This window comes from Salmo salar, chromosome 27 (assembly GCF_965601325.2).
Source record: "Salmo salar chromosome 27, fSalSal1, whole genome shotgun sequence".
In the NCBI taxonomy this organism is placed as follows: Eukaryota; Metazoa; Chordata; class Actinopteri; order Salmoniformes; family Salmonidae; genus Salmo; species Salmo salar.
Window position 1 is genome coordinate 6,383,679 of NC_138317.1, and position 17,997 is coordinate 6,401,675.

General features: G+C 42.9%; 1 protein-coding gene across 3 annotated transcripts in view; it reads right to left on the reverse strand.

Moving 5' to 3' along the window:
- i2c3 (Eukaryotic translation initiation factor 2C 3) overlaps positions 1-17,997 on the reverse strand; it is a 54,989-nt gene continuing 36,992 nt past the window's right edge. For all 3 annotated transcript variants that reach the window (XM_014176829.3, XM_014176830.3, XM_014176828.3), the window contains exons 13-19: positions 9,077-9,236; positions 7,809-7,899; positions 7,413-7,607; positions 7,090-7,224; positions 6,888-6,989; positions 6,408-6,607; positions 1-6,184 (exon numbers count right to left, since the gene is read on the reverse strand). In XM_014176829.3, coding sequence (XP_014032304.1) covers positions 6,076-6,184; positions 6,408-6,607; positions 6,888-6,989; positions 7,090-7,224; positions 7,413-7,607; positions 7,809-7,899; positions 9,077-9,236 — 992 coding nt within the window. In that variant the 3' untranslated portion in view covers positions 1-6,075. The remainder of the gene's footprint in view (positions 6,185-6,407; positions 6,608-6,887; positions 6,990-7,089; positions 7,225-7,412; positions 7,608-7,808; positions 7,900-9,076; positions 9,237-17,997) is intronic.

Sequence of the window (17,997 nt, forward strand, 5' to 3'; positions counted from 1 at the left end):
TTTCATACATACAGTATTTAATTAAAACAATTAAATATGACAAACAAATAAAAAGGCTCAACTTAGGACCAGGATCAGACAAAGACAAATCAAATGTATTTTACATATAACTATACTTCTAAAAGTGTCACAATAATTTCATAAAATCGGGCAAAAAATCTAGCGCATACTGTTACCGAAGCAATTTGTCAGTTGTATCTTATTAAGTACGATGTGCAGCCAACCACAATAGAGATGCAGGGTTTGGAGATATTCAGAGGAATCCTTTCTTAGGGAAGCGGGCACTCATGTGGCACAACTGGACCACTGCATATTGTTCTCTGTCTATAAACCTCTAGCTGTAACACGTCAAAGTTCTTTCAATAAAGATCTTCAGAAGAAATGTATAATGCCAGAGCAGTGGTCCTAAACAAATATAAATGTATTTCTGTCTAGCCTAGAATAATGGTTGGGTTACACCTGGGTTGCTTCCCAAATGGCACCCTATTTCCTATATAGTGCACTACTTTTGACCAGAGCCAACATTAGAGTACTATAAAGAGAATAGGGTGGCATTTGGGAAGCAATCCTGGTGTAACCCAACAGCCAGTTGCTCAGAGTCTAAAGATCACATTGTTTATTGCTATTCACTTTAGAACATACCATCACTAAACATCTACTAAATGATTAAAGGGAACCAGGGGTGAAAATCCCATGCATTACAGTAAACAGTTTGCCACTAGGGAGGCAGTGTAAAATATCCACTGTAGTGTCTAGTTATTAAATGCAACATTTTTGGTTGTGCATTGTGAGTGCCTGCCCACCTTATCATTTCCACAAGCTTTTTTGGTCCTGACACCTCAAAACTGATTGGTTCTGCATATTGTTGTGTTCTTGGCATACAGTATGTCAGTGGTACACACAAACAGACACCCAGGCGCACACGTTGGACAGTATTGTCATGTATCAATATATACGTATCAATGTAGAGAGGGACATATTGCCCTCATTGTTTTTAAAGTAAGATATCTTCTTTTATTTACTTGTTTTCAGCACCATCAGAAAAAGGCACGGTCTATGGAGTATAGTCCAAGGATGAACAACCCTTTCCCACAAAAAACTTTGAGAGATGCACACACACACACAAAATCAGACGAAATGTCTCAGATGAAATCAACACTCAAAAATGGAGTTCACATTCACTACCTGTTCTAGTAGACTAGGCTCTGTGAGATGAATGGAATCTACTGAATGGAAGCTAGGCTACTCTCCAGAGATGATTAGTTCAATGAACAGAGAGGAGGGTGATGGGAAATAGGGGGGAGGTTCATCCAATCAGTCATTACAGAACAACACCTGCCCCCCCAAAAAAAAAATCAACAATCCCCCGCACAGTAGGTCATTTATTTGCTACAGATGTAGCTTCGGTACGACACGCTTTGCTTGAACATGGAACAAATAAACACCACATCAGTCTATTGCATTTGGATTATTATTAGTGACCATATTACCATTGTCTTCTATATTTTATTATCATTATTGTTTTATTTTTATAGAATTTGTTAGCAAAAATAAGTGTTCATTATAATATACAAATATATCTCAATTTCAGAATTGTAAATGGTTTAGAACAACACGAAAGAAGACATCTGATGTCCAGTGTTTAGAGAGGGGAGGCATCACATGGAGGAGCCTGGTTGAGTCCCAAATGCCACTGATTACCTACATAGGGCTCTTAACAAAAGTAGTGCACTATGGGCCACTGCATTCCCTACATAGTGCACTACTTTTTCCCAGAGCCCTGGTCAAGAGCAGTGCATTACATAGGCAATGGGCTGCCATTATATAGGAAATACAGTACATTTGGAAACTATTCAGACATTTTTCCACATTTTGTTACGTTACAGCCTTATTCTAAAATGGTTTAAATTGTTTTTTCCCCCTCCTTAATCTAAACACAATACCTCATAATGACAAAGCAAAAACATGTTTTTATAAAAATAAAAAAATGAAATATCACATTTACATAAGTATTCAGACTCTTTACTTTGTTGAAGTACCTTTGGCAGCAATTCTTGGGTCTTCTTGGGTATGACGCTACAATCTTGGCACACCTGTAATTGGGGAGTTTCTCCTGTTGTTCTTTGCATATCCTCTCAAGCTGTCAGGATGGATGGGGAGCATTGCTGCACACATATGTTTCATCTGGTTCAAGTCCGGGCTCTGGCTGGGCCACTCAAGGGCATTCAGAGACATGTCCTGAAGCCACTCCTGCGTTGTCTTGGATGTGTGCTTAGGGTCGTTGTCCTGTTGGAAGGTGAACCTTCTGAGGTCCTGAGTGCTCTGGAGCAAGTTTTCATCAAGGATCTCTTTGTACTTTTCTCTGTTAATCTTTTCTTAGATCCTGACTAGTCTCCCAGTCGCTGCTGAAAAACATCCCCACAGCATGATGCCGCAACCACTATGCTTCACCGTAAAAATAGTGCCAGGTTTCCTCCAGATGTGACGCTTGGCATTCAGGCCAAGGAGTTCAATCTTGGTTTCATATGACCAGAGAATCTTGTTTCTCATGGTCTGAGAATCTTCAGTTGCCTTTTGGCAAACTCCAAGCAGGCTGTCATGTGCCTTCAACTGAGGAATACTTACGTCTGTCCACTCTATCATAAAAGGCCTGATTGGTGGAGTGCTGCAGAGATGGTTGTCCTTCTGGAAGGTTTTCCCATCTCCACAGAGGAACTCTGGAGCTCTGTCAGAGTGACCATCAGGTTCTTGGTTACCTCCCTGACCAAGGCCCTTCTCCCCCGATTGCTCAGTTTGGACGGGTGGCCAGTTCTGGGAAGAGTTTTGGTGGTTCCAAACTTCTTCTATTTTTGAATGACGGAGGCCACTATGCTCTTGCAGACCTTCAATGCTGCAGACATTTTTTGGTACCTTTCCCCAGATCTGTGCTGACACAATCCTGTCATGGAGCTCAGACATTTCCTTCAACTTTCATCACTTGGATTTTGCTCTGACATGCACTGTCAACTGTGGGACCTTATATAGACAGGTCTGTGCCTTTCCAAATCATATCCAATCAATTGAATTTACCACAGCTCAATTTCAAGTCTCATAGCTAAGGGTTTGAATACTTATGTAAATAAAGTATAATTTTTGTGCAAAAAAACAGTTTTTGTTTTGTCATTATGGGGTAGTGTTTGTAGATTCATGAGGAGAAAATCCATTTTAGAATAAGGCTGTAACAAAATGTAGAAAAGAGGTCTGAATACTTTCCGAATGCACTGTAGGCTGCCATGTGTCTCCCCTGTACTATCCCCCAGCCTCAGAATAATGCGTCATTCGTAAACCAAGTGGGAATTTACCACATACAACTGGGAAAATCCACTTGAATGGCCCTCCAACTGCTCATTACTAGTGGGAAATTTGTCCATCCTGTGCTCCCACATGGTGACCTCTGTCACCTACTAAGGAAATTACCTCGATAACAGCATTTTCAGAAGTTAAATGCAACAAAACATTTTTAAATAGCAATCTATTAATATGGTTTTTGAACACTAATTTGTTTGCAAGCATGAGAGCTGTACTTTTCATTTATGGTTTACGCAGCTTGTTAGCCATTAGCCAATCGGCATTTCTCAATGAGTTCAAAGCACGTGAATGCATCCCACTAGTATTTACGACTTCACAACTGGTAAATTCCCACCTCCCACAAACAGCAGCAGTTCCCCCCCCCCCCCTAGATGCAAAACCCCGCCCACTGGGCACTAGAGGTCAATTCCGTGGCATCTTAGAGAGATAATTCCTTCATGTTGTACTGCTTTAAAAAAAAAAAGAATAATAATAAATCACACAAGCAGGGCAGCTACACATTAGCCCACAGTTACAGTTGATCAGATCATACCTACACTGTTCTTTAAGTAAAATCAAATGCTGGTTATGTCTGACATCTTGCAGGAAAGTGTACATTTTGCTGGGACTTAATTCACACATACAGTTTGGCCCCCGGGGTACTGATGACTAAAATATCACACCCTCTGGGAATTAAAGCATGTCCCCTGTATCATAAGTGGAAAGTCCTCTCTACTGTTACTCCTGATCCTTTAAAACACCAATGAAGCTCATAATGTCTGAATACAAGAGGGGGTTCTACTACCCCCCCCCCCCCATACTGCACCTCTCAGCACCAGGGTATGTGTCTCACCTGAAACACATGCATCTTTAAGTGCAGTACATTGTCATATTTTTATAGTCTCTCTTTGTACGAATATATATGAACAAAATAACATGTGGTATAGCAGCTAGTTTGGTTTCTGGTAACACGTAGCTATAGGACAATGAGTGTGGCAGAGTGCTGGCCATGCTACAACACTGCCGCTTCTTTTGCAGTGAGAGCAGGGATCAGCTGTCCCCCAGTCGGACAAGGCTCATACCACCCATGCTTCAAGCCCCATGCAGATGACCCCAGTCCTCCCCCTCACAATCCCACGAGGCACATTGAGTTTCGTCTCGTTCCAGTTTGACCAAACCAAAGGCCTCACCTGGAGGATACTGCACAGCAAGGCAAAGGGAGAGAGACAATGCCCTTCAAAATGTGACAAAACGGCTTGATAAAACTCAAATTTGAAGGCTTACTTTGAACAGTGCAAAATGAGTCCTACCACTAGAGGGTTAAAATGAACGATACAGATCTGTTAGCTAACTGTCCCCACCTTCAATTGATCAGTCTACATATTAAAAAATAATTCACATTAAAAATGAAATCATGAAACTGAATCCATGCAGCCATACACGCTGTGCTCTCTAACCCCAGACATTCCTAGACAACATATCATGCTTACAGTAATGCCTGGATGAGATTATTTGACTGTATAACTAAACTAATTAACTGATCTCAGAGGAGCTCCAACTAAAATAGATACATCCTTGGTCTTTCAAATTCTTCTTTCCACCTAAAACGGGCACATAATTCACCCCATTTACTAAAAAAACACGTATTGTGTCATGTCACCCCCACATAACCCACAACCTAACCATTTTGTGGCATCAGTCCTTGCCCCAGTTTACATTCTTTATCCGTTATCACCTGCCCATATCCGATCATAATGGCCCAAAAACATAAAAATCGGTATGTTAACCATAGAACCCCTTTTCATGCATTAACAACTTATTGCACTAAAAGGTGTGACATCAGTTCCTTAGCTCAAATTTCACAAACAAAACGAACAGTGCTCTATTGCTGAAAATGATAAATAAGATTCATCTCAAATCACAGAAGGAGGAAAAAAATAAAGATAAAGTGAAATCTATAGCTACCACAGTGAACTCTGTAAAGGTTCTGAGTAGGTCCATGGTGTGGCCAGGGTTGATATTCTAAAAGTACGGCAAACAATACCTGTATAAAAAAAATAAAATGCCTTTTGATATTGAAAGAGGATTGCCGTGTTAAACTCTGACAGGCGCAATGACTGCAAGTAAATCACCATTGGCTTAAAGAGAGCAGAGTAACTGGGCGAGCAGCTTGCTCTATGAAAAAGGGCATAGCTGTGATTCACAAGCGTTCTCGACTAACAGGCATCGCCATGGCAATCGGACTTCTACAGAACATACAAAGACACACATATAATGACAACAAGCTAACGAAGACATTTAAAAGAGGTCAATTTATACAATTGAACATGGATAGGCAAGTCATCATATCAGCACTGGGTTGAAGAACAAGACTGATCCTCACTGGACCTGCTATAACCCCACCCACCACCTGAAACCATCCTTTCAATCAATTCCCCTGTCTTGTCTTCTACACTCTGGCATTTTGAAAGTAAGACAAAGCAAAAGTTGAGCACAGCTCAAGGAGCAGTATCAGAGACGATCCATTAATTAAAAACACAGCAAAGGAGAACAGGCTGGGAGAGGATTGGCTGGTTTCATATTGCATAACGTTGCTGTACTCCCCTCTGGTTGTTGTTATCCTTAGCTGCTTGATATCCCCTCATCAGGACCAGAGCTGCGCCAGCCCAGAGTCCGATGTGCGATGGCTGACCCCCACTAGGACACAGAGGCTGATAGGGTGGGGTGTTGGGAGGGGTATTCTACCGCTCAGGCGAAATACATAGTCCTCAGTGTGTCGTGATGAATCTGAACAGCCTTGGCGAGGGCCGTGGGGTCTCGGCCATTACTCTGCCCCGAGACGTGGCTGCCCTCCGCACTGCGTGTGTTCGAGAGAAGGAAGTGAGGAAACGAGAAAGGGAAAAGGACAGAAAGAGAGGGAGAGAACATTTATCTTGAATGAACTTGAATATTATTTTATAATCAATACATGACATCGGCCTCTAGTTTCTTTTTACCTGATAAACAGCACGAGACATTGATTTTAGCCCTACAGAAAAGTATACCGATCACACCGAAATGAATCCCTTTTCCCCCCTCACCTGTCATGTTCTTTGTCCACCAGGTGGTAGCGGGCGCGGAAGGCCACCAGGTGGGCATAGTAGGCTGGCGCGGGGATGGAGACGGAGCGGGTGCAGCGGACGTAGGTGTGGCACAGCTGGTAGGTGAGCAGCTGGAACTCGTCAGCTGTGAAGCAGTTGTCGTCCCACAGAACATGGTAGTGGGAAGGTCTGCTTGTACCCTGGAGGGAGAAGGCTAAGTCTGTAATACCACAGGAACAATGCAGGTTCCATGGAGAGAATACCAGCATTGATTCAACACTGACAATGAAGTGTAGTGGAAAGCAATAGAGGCCGACGAACCTCTGAGAAAGTATCAATGACGGCAAGAGTCGACATTAGGGAGAAATAAGCAGGATATTCTACCTGAACTTGTCCAATAAGAATGCTGACTTTAGTAGTAGAACGTTTTCCCATTTTATGCCTATTGAACACAACCCTGATATGAGTCTTGACACACACCTGTATTCCTGCGTGGCTGCAGAGGTAAAAGTCAAACTCATAGGGGTGAGTGATATCTGTGTCCACAGTGGTGCCTGCAGGAATGTTACCACTCCGTCCAACCTGCCAAAGAAACAACACCCCATTTAAAAACAGTTCAATCTAAGCCTGGCAGATAAAGTCAATCATTAATGTACAAGGCAAGATCCATAGCACCGCTTACCCGCTCATTGCGGTCTGCACAGAAGAGGCGTGTGTGGTGGCGTTTCTGCACCACGATGTAGGTGATGCCCGGCTGGTACTCCTTCTCCAACATGATACAGGCTTCCCTGATGGCCAGCAGCTCATAGTACAGCACCTGCCACACAGAGAGAAGTCAACTCACCAGCAAAGAGTGGCAAGCGGTGACGAATTTAAGTTTAAGGCTAATAGTCTATGAAGAACATTGCTATTTGTAATAAATGTATTTCTCACAATAGGGACATCATTTGGCTTGGCTGTCAACTTTAAATGAGAGACTGAGGGGGACAATTGTTTTTAACTAACCTGTCTGAACTGACCCTCTGACACGCCATCCCTGTAAAATATTATTCTGGTGGGTTTGTAGCGGGTGGACTTGTAAAACTGGATGAGGAGTTCCCGCACCATGGAGGCCAGGTCCTGGATCACCTCCTGTCTGGGTCTCTGGACCCTCACGGTGGCACAGTACCTGCTGGGGTGGGCGTCCATACTGCCCACCACCTGGATAGAGCCAGAGAGAGGAAGATGGTCAGAAACATGACTTCTGACACCATGTTTTCAGAAGGCTATTGTAGGGGTCTATGTAATAAAACAAACTAGTAGATTACCAATGTACTAGATCCATCAGACTCCATGACAACTAGATAGACAAGGCAGTGTTTGTGAGGAAAGTGGAAACTAGAGTGACAGGAAGAGACTGACCGCTGCGATGGATGGCTTCTTTCCGTCTCCAGCTGGAGGGTGAGTGACGTCGGCCCCCAGGAAGATAACAGGCTGCTGGAACACTGAGGGACTGGGTGGAGAGAGAGAGACAAACATCAGACATATACTACCGTCCAAAACTTTGGGGTCACTTTAAAATTTCCTTGTTTTTGAAAGAAAAGCAATTTGTTTGTCCAATGAAATACCATCAAATTGATCAGAAAAACAGTGTAGACATTGTTAATGTTGTAAATGACTATTGTAGCTGGAAACGGCAGTTTTTTAATGGAATAAGAGGCGTACAGAGGCCGATTATAAGAGGCATACAGAGGCCCATTATCAGCAACCATCACTCCTGTGTTCCAATGGCACGATGTATTAGCTAATCCAAGTTTATCATTTTAAAAGGCTAATTGATCATTAGAAAACCCTTTTGCAATTATGTTAGCACAGCTGAAAACTGTTGTTCTGATTAAAGAATTAATAAAACTGGCCTTCTTTAGACTAGTTGAGTATCTGGAGCATCAGCATTTATGGGTTCGATTACAGGCTCAAAATGGCCAGAAAAAAATAACATGCTTCTGAAACTCGTCAGTCTATTCTTGTTCGGAGAAATGAAGGTTATTCCATGTAAGAAATTGCCAAGAAACTGAAGATCTCGTACAACGCTGTGTACTACTCCCTTCACAGAACAGCGCAAACTGGCTCTAAATAGAATAGAAAGAGGATTGGGAGGCCCCGGTGTACAACTGAGCAAGACGACAAGTACATTAGAGTGTCTAGTTTGAGAAACAGATGCCTCACAAGTCCTCAACTGGCAGCTTCATTAAATAGTACCAGCAAAACATTAGTCTCAACGTCAACAGTGAAGAGGCGACTCTGGGATGCTGGCCTTCTAGGCAGAGTTGCAAAGAAAAAGACATCTCAGACTGGCCAATAAAAAGAAAAGATTAAGATGGGCAAATGAACGCAGACACTGGACAGAGGAACTCTGCCTAGAAGGCCTGCATCCCGGAGGCGCCTCTTCACTGTTGACTTTGAGACTGGATCTTCAGTTTCTTGGCAATCTCTCACATGGAATAGCCTTCATTTCTCAGAACAAGAATAGACTGACACGTTTCAGAAGAACGGTCTTTGCCATCCATCGCAGCAGTCAGTCTCTTCCTGTCACTCATAGGTGTTTTCCATCATAAAGTATATATGCGTTTCTGCTAAATAGGGGTTTTCTGCCTGTGGCCACACACACCCGTTCTTTCACTTTGCTTTACCGTTGGTGTGGGACCAGGATGTTGTTGATGCCCCCCAGTTTGACGTTGATCTTGAGGCAGAGGTTGGAGAGGGTCTGGGGGGACGTCTTCACCACGTTCTTCACCTGGACACACTGAGTGGCCATGCCGAGGAGGGTGTCTCCAACTCGCTTCACCTCAGCTGTTGGAGAGACAAAGGGAACCATTTTACACCTGGTGCCATATTGTAGGGCACAGGTAACAATTTACACCCAATGCCATATTGTAGACACCGGTAAACATCTTACACCTAATGCCATCTTGTACATGGTATACTAAGGCTATGGAAATAACCAAAATAAATACACAGTCGTGGAAAATTACATAATTAGTAGGCGACAGATTATGATTTTTCAACGCCGATACCGATTAAATCGGGTTTGTTTGTTTGTATGTATATACACAAATATATATATATGTGTGACAATTACAACAATACTGAATGAACAATGAACACTTATTTTAACTTAATATAATTTAGAAATAAAATCAATTTAGTCTCAAATAAATAATGAAACATGTTAAATTTGGTTTAAATAATGCAAAAACACAGTGTTGGAGAAGAAAGTAAAAGTGCAATATGTGCCATGTAAAAAAAAGCTAACGTTTAAGTTCCTTGCTCAGAACATGAGAACATATGAAAGCTGGTGGTTCCTTTTAACATGAGTCTTCAATATTCCCAGTTAAGAAGTTTTAGGTTGTGGTTATTATAGGAATTATAGGACTATTTCTCTCTATACCATTTGTATTTCATATGCCTTTGACTTTTGGATGTTCTTATAGGCACTATAGTATTGCCAGCCTAATCTCGGGAGTTGATAGGCTTGAAGTCAAACAGCACTCTGCTTCAAGCATTGCGAAGAGCTGCTGGGAAATGCAGGAAAGTGCTGTTTGAACGAATGCTTACGAGTCTGCTGCTGCCTACCACCACTCAGTCAGACTGATACATCAAATCATAGACTTAATTATAATATAATAAACACACAGAAATACAAGCCTTTGGTCATTAATATGGTAAAATCCGGAAACTATCATTTAGAAAACAAAACGTTTATTCTTTCAGTGAAATATGGAATCATTCTGTATTTTATCGTATGGGTGGCATCCATAAGTCTAAATATTGCTGTTACATTGCACAACCTTCAATGTTATGTCATAATTATGTAAAATTCTGGCAAATTAATTACGGTCTTTGTTAGGAAGAAATGGTCTTCTCACAGTTCGCAACGAGCCAGTCGGCCCAAACTGCTGAATATACCTTGACTCTGCTTGCACAGAACGCAAGAGAAGTGACACAATTTCCCTAGTTAATATTGCCTGCTAACATGAATTTCTTTTAACTAAATATGCAGGTTTAAAAAAATATACTTGTGTATTGATTTTAAGAAAGGCATTAATGTTCATGGTTATGTACATTGGTGCAACTACAGTGCTTTTTTCGTGAATGCGCTTGTTAAATCATCACCCGTTTGGCGAAGTAGGCTACGATTCGATGATAAATGAATAAGTACCACAGTGATTATTTGAAACGCAGGACAAGCTTGTTAAACTAGTAATATCATCAACCATGTGTAGTTAACTAGTGATTATGTTAAGATTGATTGTTTTTATTAGATAAGGTTAATACTAGCTAGCAACTTACCTTGGCTCCTTGCTGCACTTGCGTAACAGGTGGTCAGCCTGCCACGCAGTCTCCTCGCGGAGTGCAGTGTAATTGGCCATAATCGGCGTCCATAAATGCAGATTATCGATTGTTATGAAAACTTGAAATCGGCCATGACGATTAATCGGTCGACCTCTAATAATTAGTCAAGCTATCCTGTGTTTTACTGCTTAAAGAATAGTCTTGATATATGCTAGTGTTTTTTCTAACCTGATACAAACTTGTCTTGGTGTGACTTACAGTTGTCGGAAGTTTTAATGACTCCAACCTAAGTGTATGTAAACTTCCAACTTCAACTGTATATCCACAGTAAAACGAGTCCTATATCAACATAACCTGAAAGGCCGCTCAGCAAGGAAAAAGCCACTGATCCAAAACTGCCATCAAAAAGCCAGACTACCATTTGCAACTGCACATGGGGACAAAGATAGGACATTTCTCCAAAAGGTACTCTGGTCTGATGAAACAAAAATAGAACTGCTTGGCCATAATGACCATCATAATGTTTGGAGCAAAAAAGGGGGAGGCTTACAATCCGAAGAACACCATCCCAACCGTGAAGCACGAGGGTGACAGCATCATGTTGTGGGGGTGCTTTGCTGCAGGAGGAACTGGTGCACTTCACAAAATAGATGGCATCATGACGGAAGGAAAATTATGTGGACATATTGAAGCAATATCTCAAGACATCAGTCAGGAAGTTAAAGCTTGGTCGCAAATGGGTCTTCCAAATGGACAATGACCCCAAGCATACTTCCAAAGTTGTGGCAAAATGGCTTAAGGACCACAAAGTCAAGGTATTGGAGTGGCCATCACAAAGCCCTTACCTCAATCCTATAGAACATTTGTGGGCAGAACTGAAAAAGCGTGTGCGAGCAAGTAGGCCTTCAAACCTGACACAGTTACACCAGCTCTGTCAGAAGGAATGGGCCAAAATTCACCCAACTTATTGTGGGAAGCTTGTGGAAGGCTACCTGAAAAGGCAATGCTACCAAATACTAATTGAGTGTATGTAAACTTCAGACCCACTGGGAATGTGATGAAAGAAATAAAAGCTGAAATAAATCATTCTCTCTACTATTATTCTGACATTTCACAAAATAAAGTGGTGATCCTAACTGACCTAAGACAGGGGCTTTTTACTAGGATTAAATGTCAGGAATTGTGAAAAACTGAATTTAAATGTATTTGGCTAAGGTGTATGTAAACTTCCGACTTCAACTGTAGATACTTTTGTACCCGTTTCCCCCAGCATCTTCACAAGGTCCTTTGCTGTTGTTCTGGGATTGATTTGCAATTTTCACACCAAAGTACGTTCATCTCTAGGAGACAGAACGCGTCTCCTTCCTGAGCGGTATGGCGGCTGCGTGGTCCCATGGTGTTTATACTTGCGTACTATTGTTTGTACAGATGAACGTGGTACCTTCAGGCGTTTGGAAATTGCTCCCAAAGATGAACCAGACTTGTGGAGGTCTACAATTTTTTTCTGAGGTCTTGGCTGATTTCTTTTGATTTTCCCATGATGTCAAGCAAAGAGACATTGAGTTTGAAGGTTGGTCTTGAAATACATCCACAGGTACACCTCCAATTGACTCAAATGTTGTCAAGTAGCCTATCAGAAGCTTCTAAAGCCATGATATAATTTTCTGGAATTTTCCAAGCTGTTTAAAGCTATAGTCAACTTAGTGTATGTAATCTTGACCCACTGGAATTGTGACACAGTGAATTATAAGTGAAATAATCTGTCTGTAAACAATTGTTGGAAAAATTACTTGTATCATGCACAAAGTAAATGTCCCAACCGACTTGCCAAAACTATAGTTTGTTAACAATACATTTGTGGAGTGGTTGAAAAATGAGTTTCAATGACTCCAACCTAAGTCTATGTAAACTTCCGACTTCAACTGTAGCTGTAAGCCCTGTCTTATGACTAAGAGCCATTTGGGTGCAACTGCAGAATGTGACATCCCGTGGGTTTACTATCTACAGAAAGTCACAAACTTTGGAAACTTGCAGAAAGGAGTGCATAGAGTTCTTTTGAATGCAGTTAGCACAAGCTTGATAGCCCGAGGGCTCAACCGTCTATCTTAAGTCTGCACGGACAACTAATTACCTTTTACACACCATCAGCTGACTGCGACGTATACAGAAAGGGGTTGTATTTTCTCTATAAAGCAATTTAACTTTTTTCAACTCAGCCATTCTTGGTGATGGATGATTGCTTCATTTTTGCAAATCTTATAAAATTGTTGTTTGAAAGAGTCGGTCTCTCTCTTCCAATAGAATTGCTACCACAATTTGGCGATGAGGAGGGATGGCTAACTCCGCTTGCTGATTGCTCCCGAGGAGACCGAGGGATGATATATGTACGTCGTCCCCACAGTGACTGTACCCAACCAGAAGCCATGGATTACAGGCAACATTCGCACTGAGCTAAAAAGGGTAGAGCTGCCGCTTTCAAGGAGCGGGACTCTAACCTGGAAGCTTATAAAGAAATCCAGCTATTCCCTCTGATGAGCAATCAAACAGGCAAAGCGTCAATACAGGACTAAGATCGAATCGTACTACACCGGCTCCGATGCTCAACGGCTGTGGCAGGGCTTGCAAACTATTACAAAGGGAAGCACAGCCGAGAGCTGCTCAGGGACATGAGCCTACCAGACGAACTAAATAACTTCTATGCTTGCTTCGAGGCAAGTAACACTGAAACATGCATGAGAGAATCAGCTGTTCCGGACGACTGTGTGATCCCGCTCTCCGCAGCCAATGTAAGACCTTTAAACAGGTCAACATTCACAAGGCCGCAGGGTCAGACGGATTATCAGGACGAGCATGTGCTGACCAACTGGCAAGTGTCTTCATTGACATTTTTAACCTGTCCCTGACTAAGTCTGTAATACCAACATGTTTCAAGCAGACCACCATAATCCCTGTGCCCAAGAACACTAAGGTAACCTGCCTAAATTAATACCGACCCGTAGCACTCACGTCTGTAGCCATGAAATGCTTTGAAAGGCTGGTCATGGCTCACATCAACACCATTATCCCAGAAACCCTAGACCCACTCCAATTTGCATACCACCCCAACAGATCCACAGATGCGGCAGATGATTGCACTCCACACTGCCCTTTCACACCTAGACAAAAGGAACACCTATGCAAAAATGCTATTCATTGACTACAGCTCAGCGTTCAACACCATAGTGCCTTCAAAGTTCATCACTAAGCTAAGGATACTGGGACTAAACACCTCCCTCTGCAACTGGATCCTGGACTTCCTGACAGGCCGCCCCTAGGTGGTAAGGGTAGGTAACAACACATTCGCCACGCTGATCCTCAACACGGGGCCCCTCAGGGGTGCGTGCTCAGTCCCCTCCTGTACTCCCTGTTCACTCATGACTGCATAGCCAGGCACAACTCTAACTCCATCATTAAGTTTGCCGATGACAACAGTGGTTGGCCTGATCACCGACAACGATGAGACAGCTTATAGGGAGGTCAGAGACCTGACCGTGTAGTGCAAGCACCACAACCTCTCCTCAATGTGATCAAGACAAAGGAGATGATTGTGGACTACAGGAAAAAGAGGACCGAGCACGCCCCCAATCTCATCGACGGGGCTGTAGTGGAGCAGGTTGAGAGCTTCAAGTTCCTTGGCATCCACATCACTGACAAATTAACATGGTCCAAGCACACCAAAGACAGTCGTGAAGCGGGCATGACAATGCCTATTCCCCCTCAGGAGACTGAAAAGATTTGGCATGGGTCCTCAGATCCTCAAAATGTTTTACAGCTGCACCACCGAGAGCATCCTGATGGGTTGCATCACGGCCTGGTATGGCAACTGCTCAGCCTCCGACCGCAAGGCACTACAGAGGGTAGTGCGTACGGCCCAGTACAACACCGGGGCTAAGCTTCCTGCCATCCAGGACCTCTATACCAGGCGGCGTCAGAGTCATGGATTGTTCTCTCTGCTACTGCATAGCAAGAGGTACCGGAGCGCCAAGTCTAGGTCCAAGAGGCTTCTAAACAGCTTCTACCCCCAAGCAAAAAGACTCCTGAACATCTAATCAAAGGGCTACCCAGACTTTGCATTTGCATTGCCCACTCCCCCCTTTTTACGCTGCTGCTACTACTCTGTTATGATCTATGCAGTCACTTTAATAACTCTACCTACATTTACATATTACCTCGACACCGGTGTCCCCGCACATTGACTCTGTACCCCCTGTATTGTTACCCCCTGCTATTGTTATTTACTACTGCTCTTTAATTTGTTATTCGTATCTCATACTTTTTTTTAAAGGTATTTTCTTAAAACTGCATTGTTGGTTAAGGGATTGTAAGTAAGCATTTCACTGTAAGGTCTACACCTGTTGTATTCGGCGCATGTGACAAATAAAATTAGATTTTATTTGAAGTCACGTGTGTAAGAGATAACCAGGAGAGAGTCCTTATGAAAGCAATTCCAGAATAATATCCTGAGGTACTATAGCGATACCAGGACAAAGTCCTGAAGAAATATGCCATGGGTTACCATCGTAAGATGTAAATGTATGAGCTATGTGATTCCAGGACAGGGTCCTGAGGTTCAAGTCAAAAATATTCCTGCAGGTTAGACAAACATTGTAAAAGAAAATGAATGAATCAGTGTACTGGTAAAAGCTAGTTATGATTGGGAAACCAGCTATAAATTTAAAACCTACGTGGGAATTTGCATAGGAGGAACTGCCATGTGGGTATAACATTTAAAATAACATATAATAATGAAGAAAATATATTTTAGAATTATAAGAAAGGAAGATGGGTGGGTTCGGATTTCTAAACTTTAAATATGATTAATCATTAGTTATAATAGAGACATGAGGGGTGCCATAGTCTAGGGTCTGTAGGAAGAAGGTATATGGTGGGTGCAATTAAGCTTGGAATGTGCTGAGTGCAGGGAAAACGAGCACTGATAAGGGGAGAGAGCTGTGGATCAGTGATGAATGGGGTCGAGGTCAGGTCACATTAATGGAGAAGGAACAGTTTATTGCCCGTATCACATAGTTTCCTGCCTAGCAACAGAGATGTAGTGTTTAGAGAGAAGGAAGAGATTCCACCCCAAATTGGGGTATATATACCACCACTGGTGGAACCATGTCTTTGTCTGTTCAGCTTTTCGATCCTTCGGGGTGAATAAACTTGGTTTAAGCTTTCATAGTGTCCGTTGAGTTCTTACTCTGATATTTAGAACCTAACACAAATTAAACACTGTTTGTTTGTTTGTTTATATATATAGTGGAGTTTCACAATGGGAGCCAAGAGCAGCAAGGGAGAACCTTGCCTGACTGATATGCTCACGGGACCAGTGAAGGTAATGGCAGATAAATGGGGCAGGGACATTCTGGAACAGGTACCGCTCTGGCACAAAGTAGCAGATTTTCCCTTAAAAAGGCACATTGATTGAAATTTTATTAGCAGAATGTAGAAATAACTTAGAGAAGTTTGAGGAAACCAAGAAAGCCAAGAAATGTCTAATAGATTGGGGTATGTTTAGAAAGTGGGAGAGGGAAGCCAAAAGACAGACAGGAAAGTTAAAGGAATAATGCTGAAAGAAAGTAACAAGAAGAAACACACGGAGGAAGATAAGAAGAGGAAAAACATAGATGATGATGATGATGTTTCCACCCCCTATTATACCCCTGTATCCACTTCACCAGCACCAGCCCTGGTTGTCCGACAGCAGCTCGCTCAGCCGTCTCCCCCACCGCAGCTCTACCAGCAGACCACTCGGAGGAGCAGAAGTCCGATCCATGCATCGCCCACATTGAGTCCTGTCTCTGGTGTTGATGGACTCTGGGAACTTAGTCCACCATCGATGCCGACCCCTACCACGCAGCTAAGTCCCTTACCCGCAACGGTCACGACCAGAACAGATAAAAAAAGGGGACTTGAACACAACCTTTCTCCAAGCACCTCTGGTAACGTTCTCTAATTCACAACCGCGATCTGTGGACGGTGAGGAGGGCCATGTCGAATGGCACCCGCTCGTCGACATCCAGAAGACAGGACGAAATGAAGGACATTGCTAAAGAACATACAAATCTTACAAAGGACACTGGTGATTTTACCACACAGCTACTTAAGATGGCCCGACTGTACAAGCCATCTGCAGCTGAGATCACACACATTTGTCGTGTTAAGATGAGGTTGCGATGGGCAGACGTTGAGGGAGGCTTTGATGAAAACTACCAATGGGAAGAGGGTGGAGCGTATCAGACCCAACTGGTTACACTGTGTGATCAAATAAAATAAACATTACCCACCCATGACTGATTGGGCAGCTATCCATAGTTGCACGCAGAAAGCTAGAGAGTCATTGGAACACTAGACATGGGCTGGAAACCTGCTACTGAAAGCATAGCGGGCTCAAACCAATGACTGATGGCCGCCGCAATGACTATGACAGCCTCTTTAAATCTGACCTAATGAATGGACTTTTGCCAGCCCTTGGTAAACAGGTTAAAATGACCTGCATTGGCTGGGAAACTACCAGTCTACAAGCAGTTATTGAACACTGAAAATATGCTGAGAGGCAGCAACTGTCTCAAGAAGACAAGACAAAACAGAGAATAGAAAAAGAAGGAGTGAAGTTACAAGCTGCACAGCTGGCTTTTTAATCAAGGACAGGGCCAGCAGTGGCAGGCTCAGCGAACACCTCAAAATGATGGACAGAGGGGAAGAGGAACAGGTAGATGAAGAGGGGGAGCCAGTGCTAACGGGTGGGCCAGACAAGAGCAACAACAGGAAATTTGCTTGTTACAACTGTGGAAAGGAGGGACATTTCGCCAGAACATGTCGAAACGAACCTACCGACCAGGGGGCAGTGAGGTGGGGGGGAACGTAATCTGCAATGTCTGTCATAGATTTAGAATTGATGTCCAAACCTCCCACCACTGTAGGAGCTTCGGGAGTGACTATGAAAGAGTTGTTCACAATGCCCCTACCTGTTAAAGTTAATAACACATGCACTAACCATCAATACATTTTTGGGGGAATGTTGTCCTGTAAAGTTGGCAGGAAGCGATCTCTGTAAATTGGGAATTCATATTCTTTGTGAAGGAAAAGCCCTCACTGTTGTACAGCCTCAGGAGACGTCGCCTCATGATGTTGTCCGACACGGTCTCAACATGAGTGGTACTATGCATGGGACGTACAGGATATTCACGGGTCACACTATGACCCTACTGATGAAAAT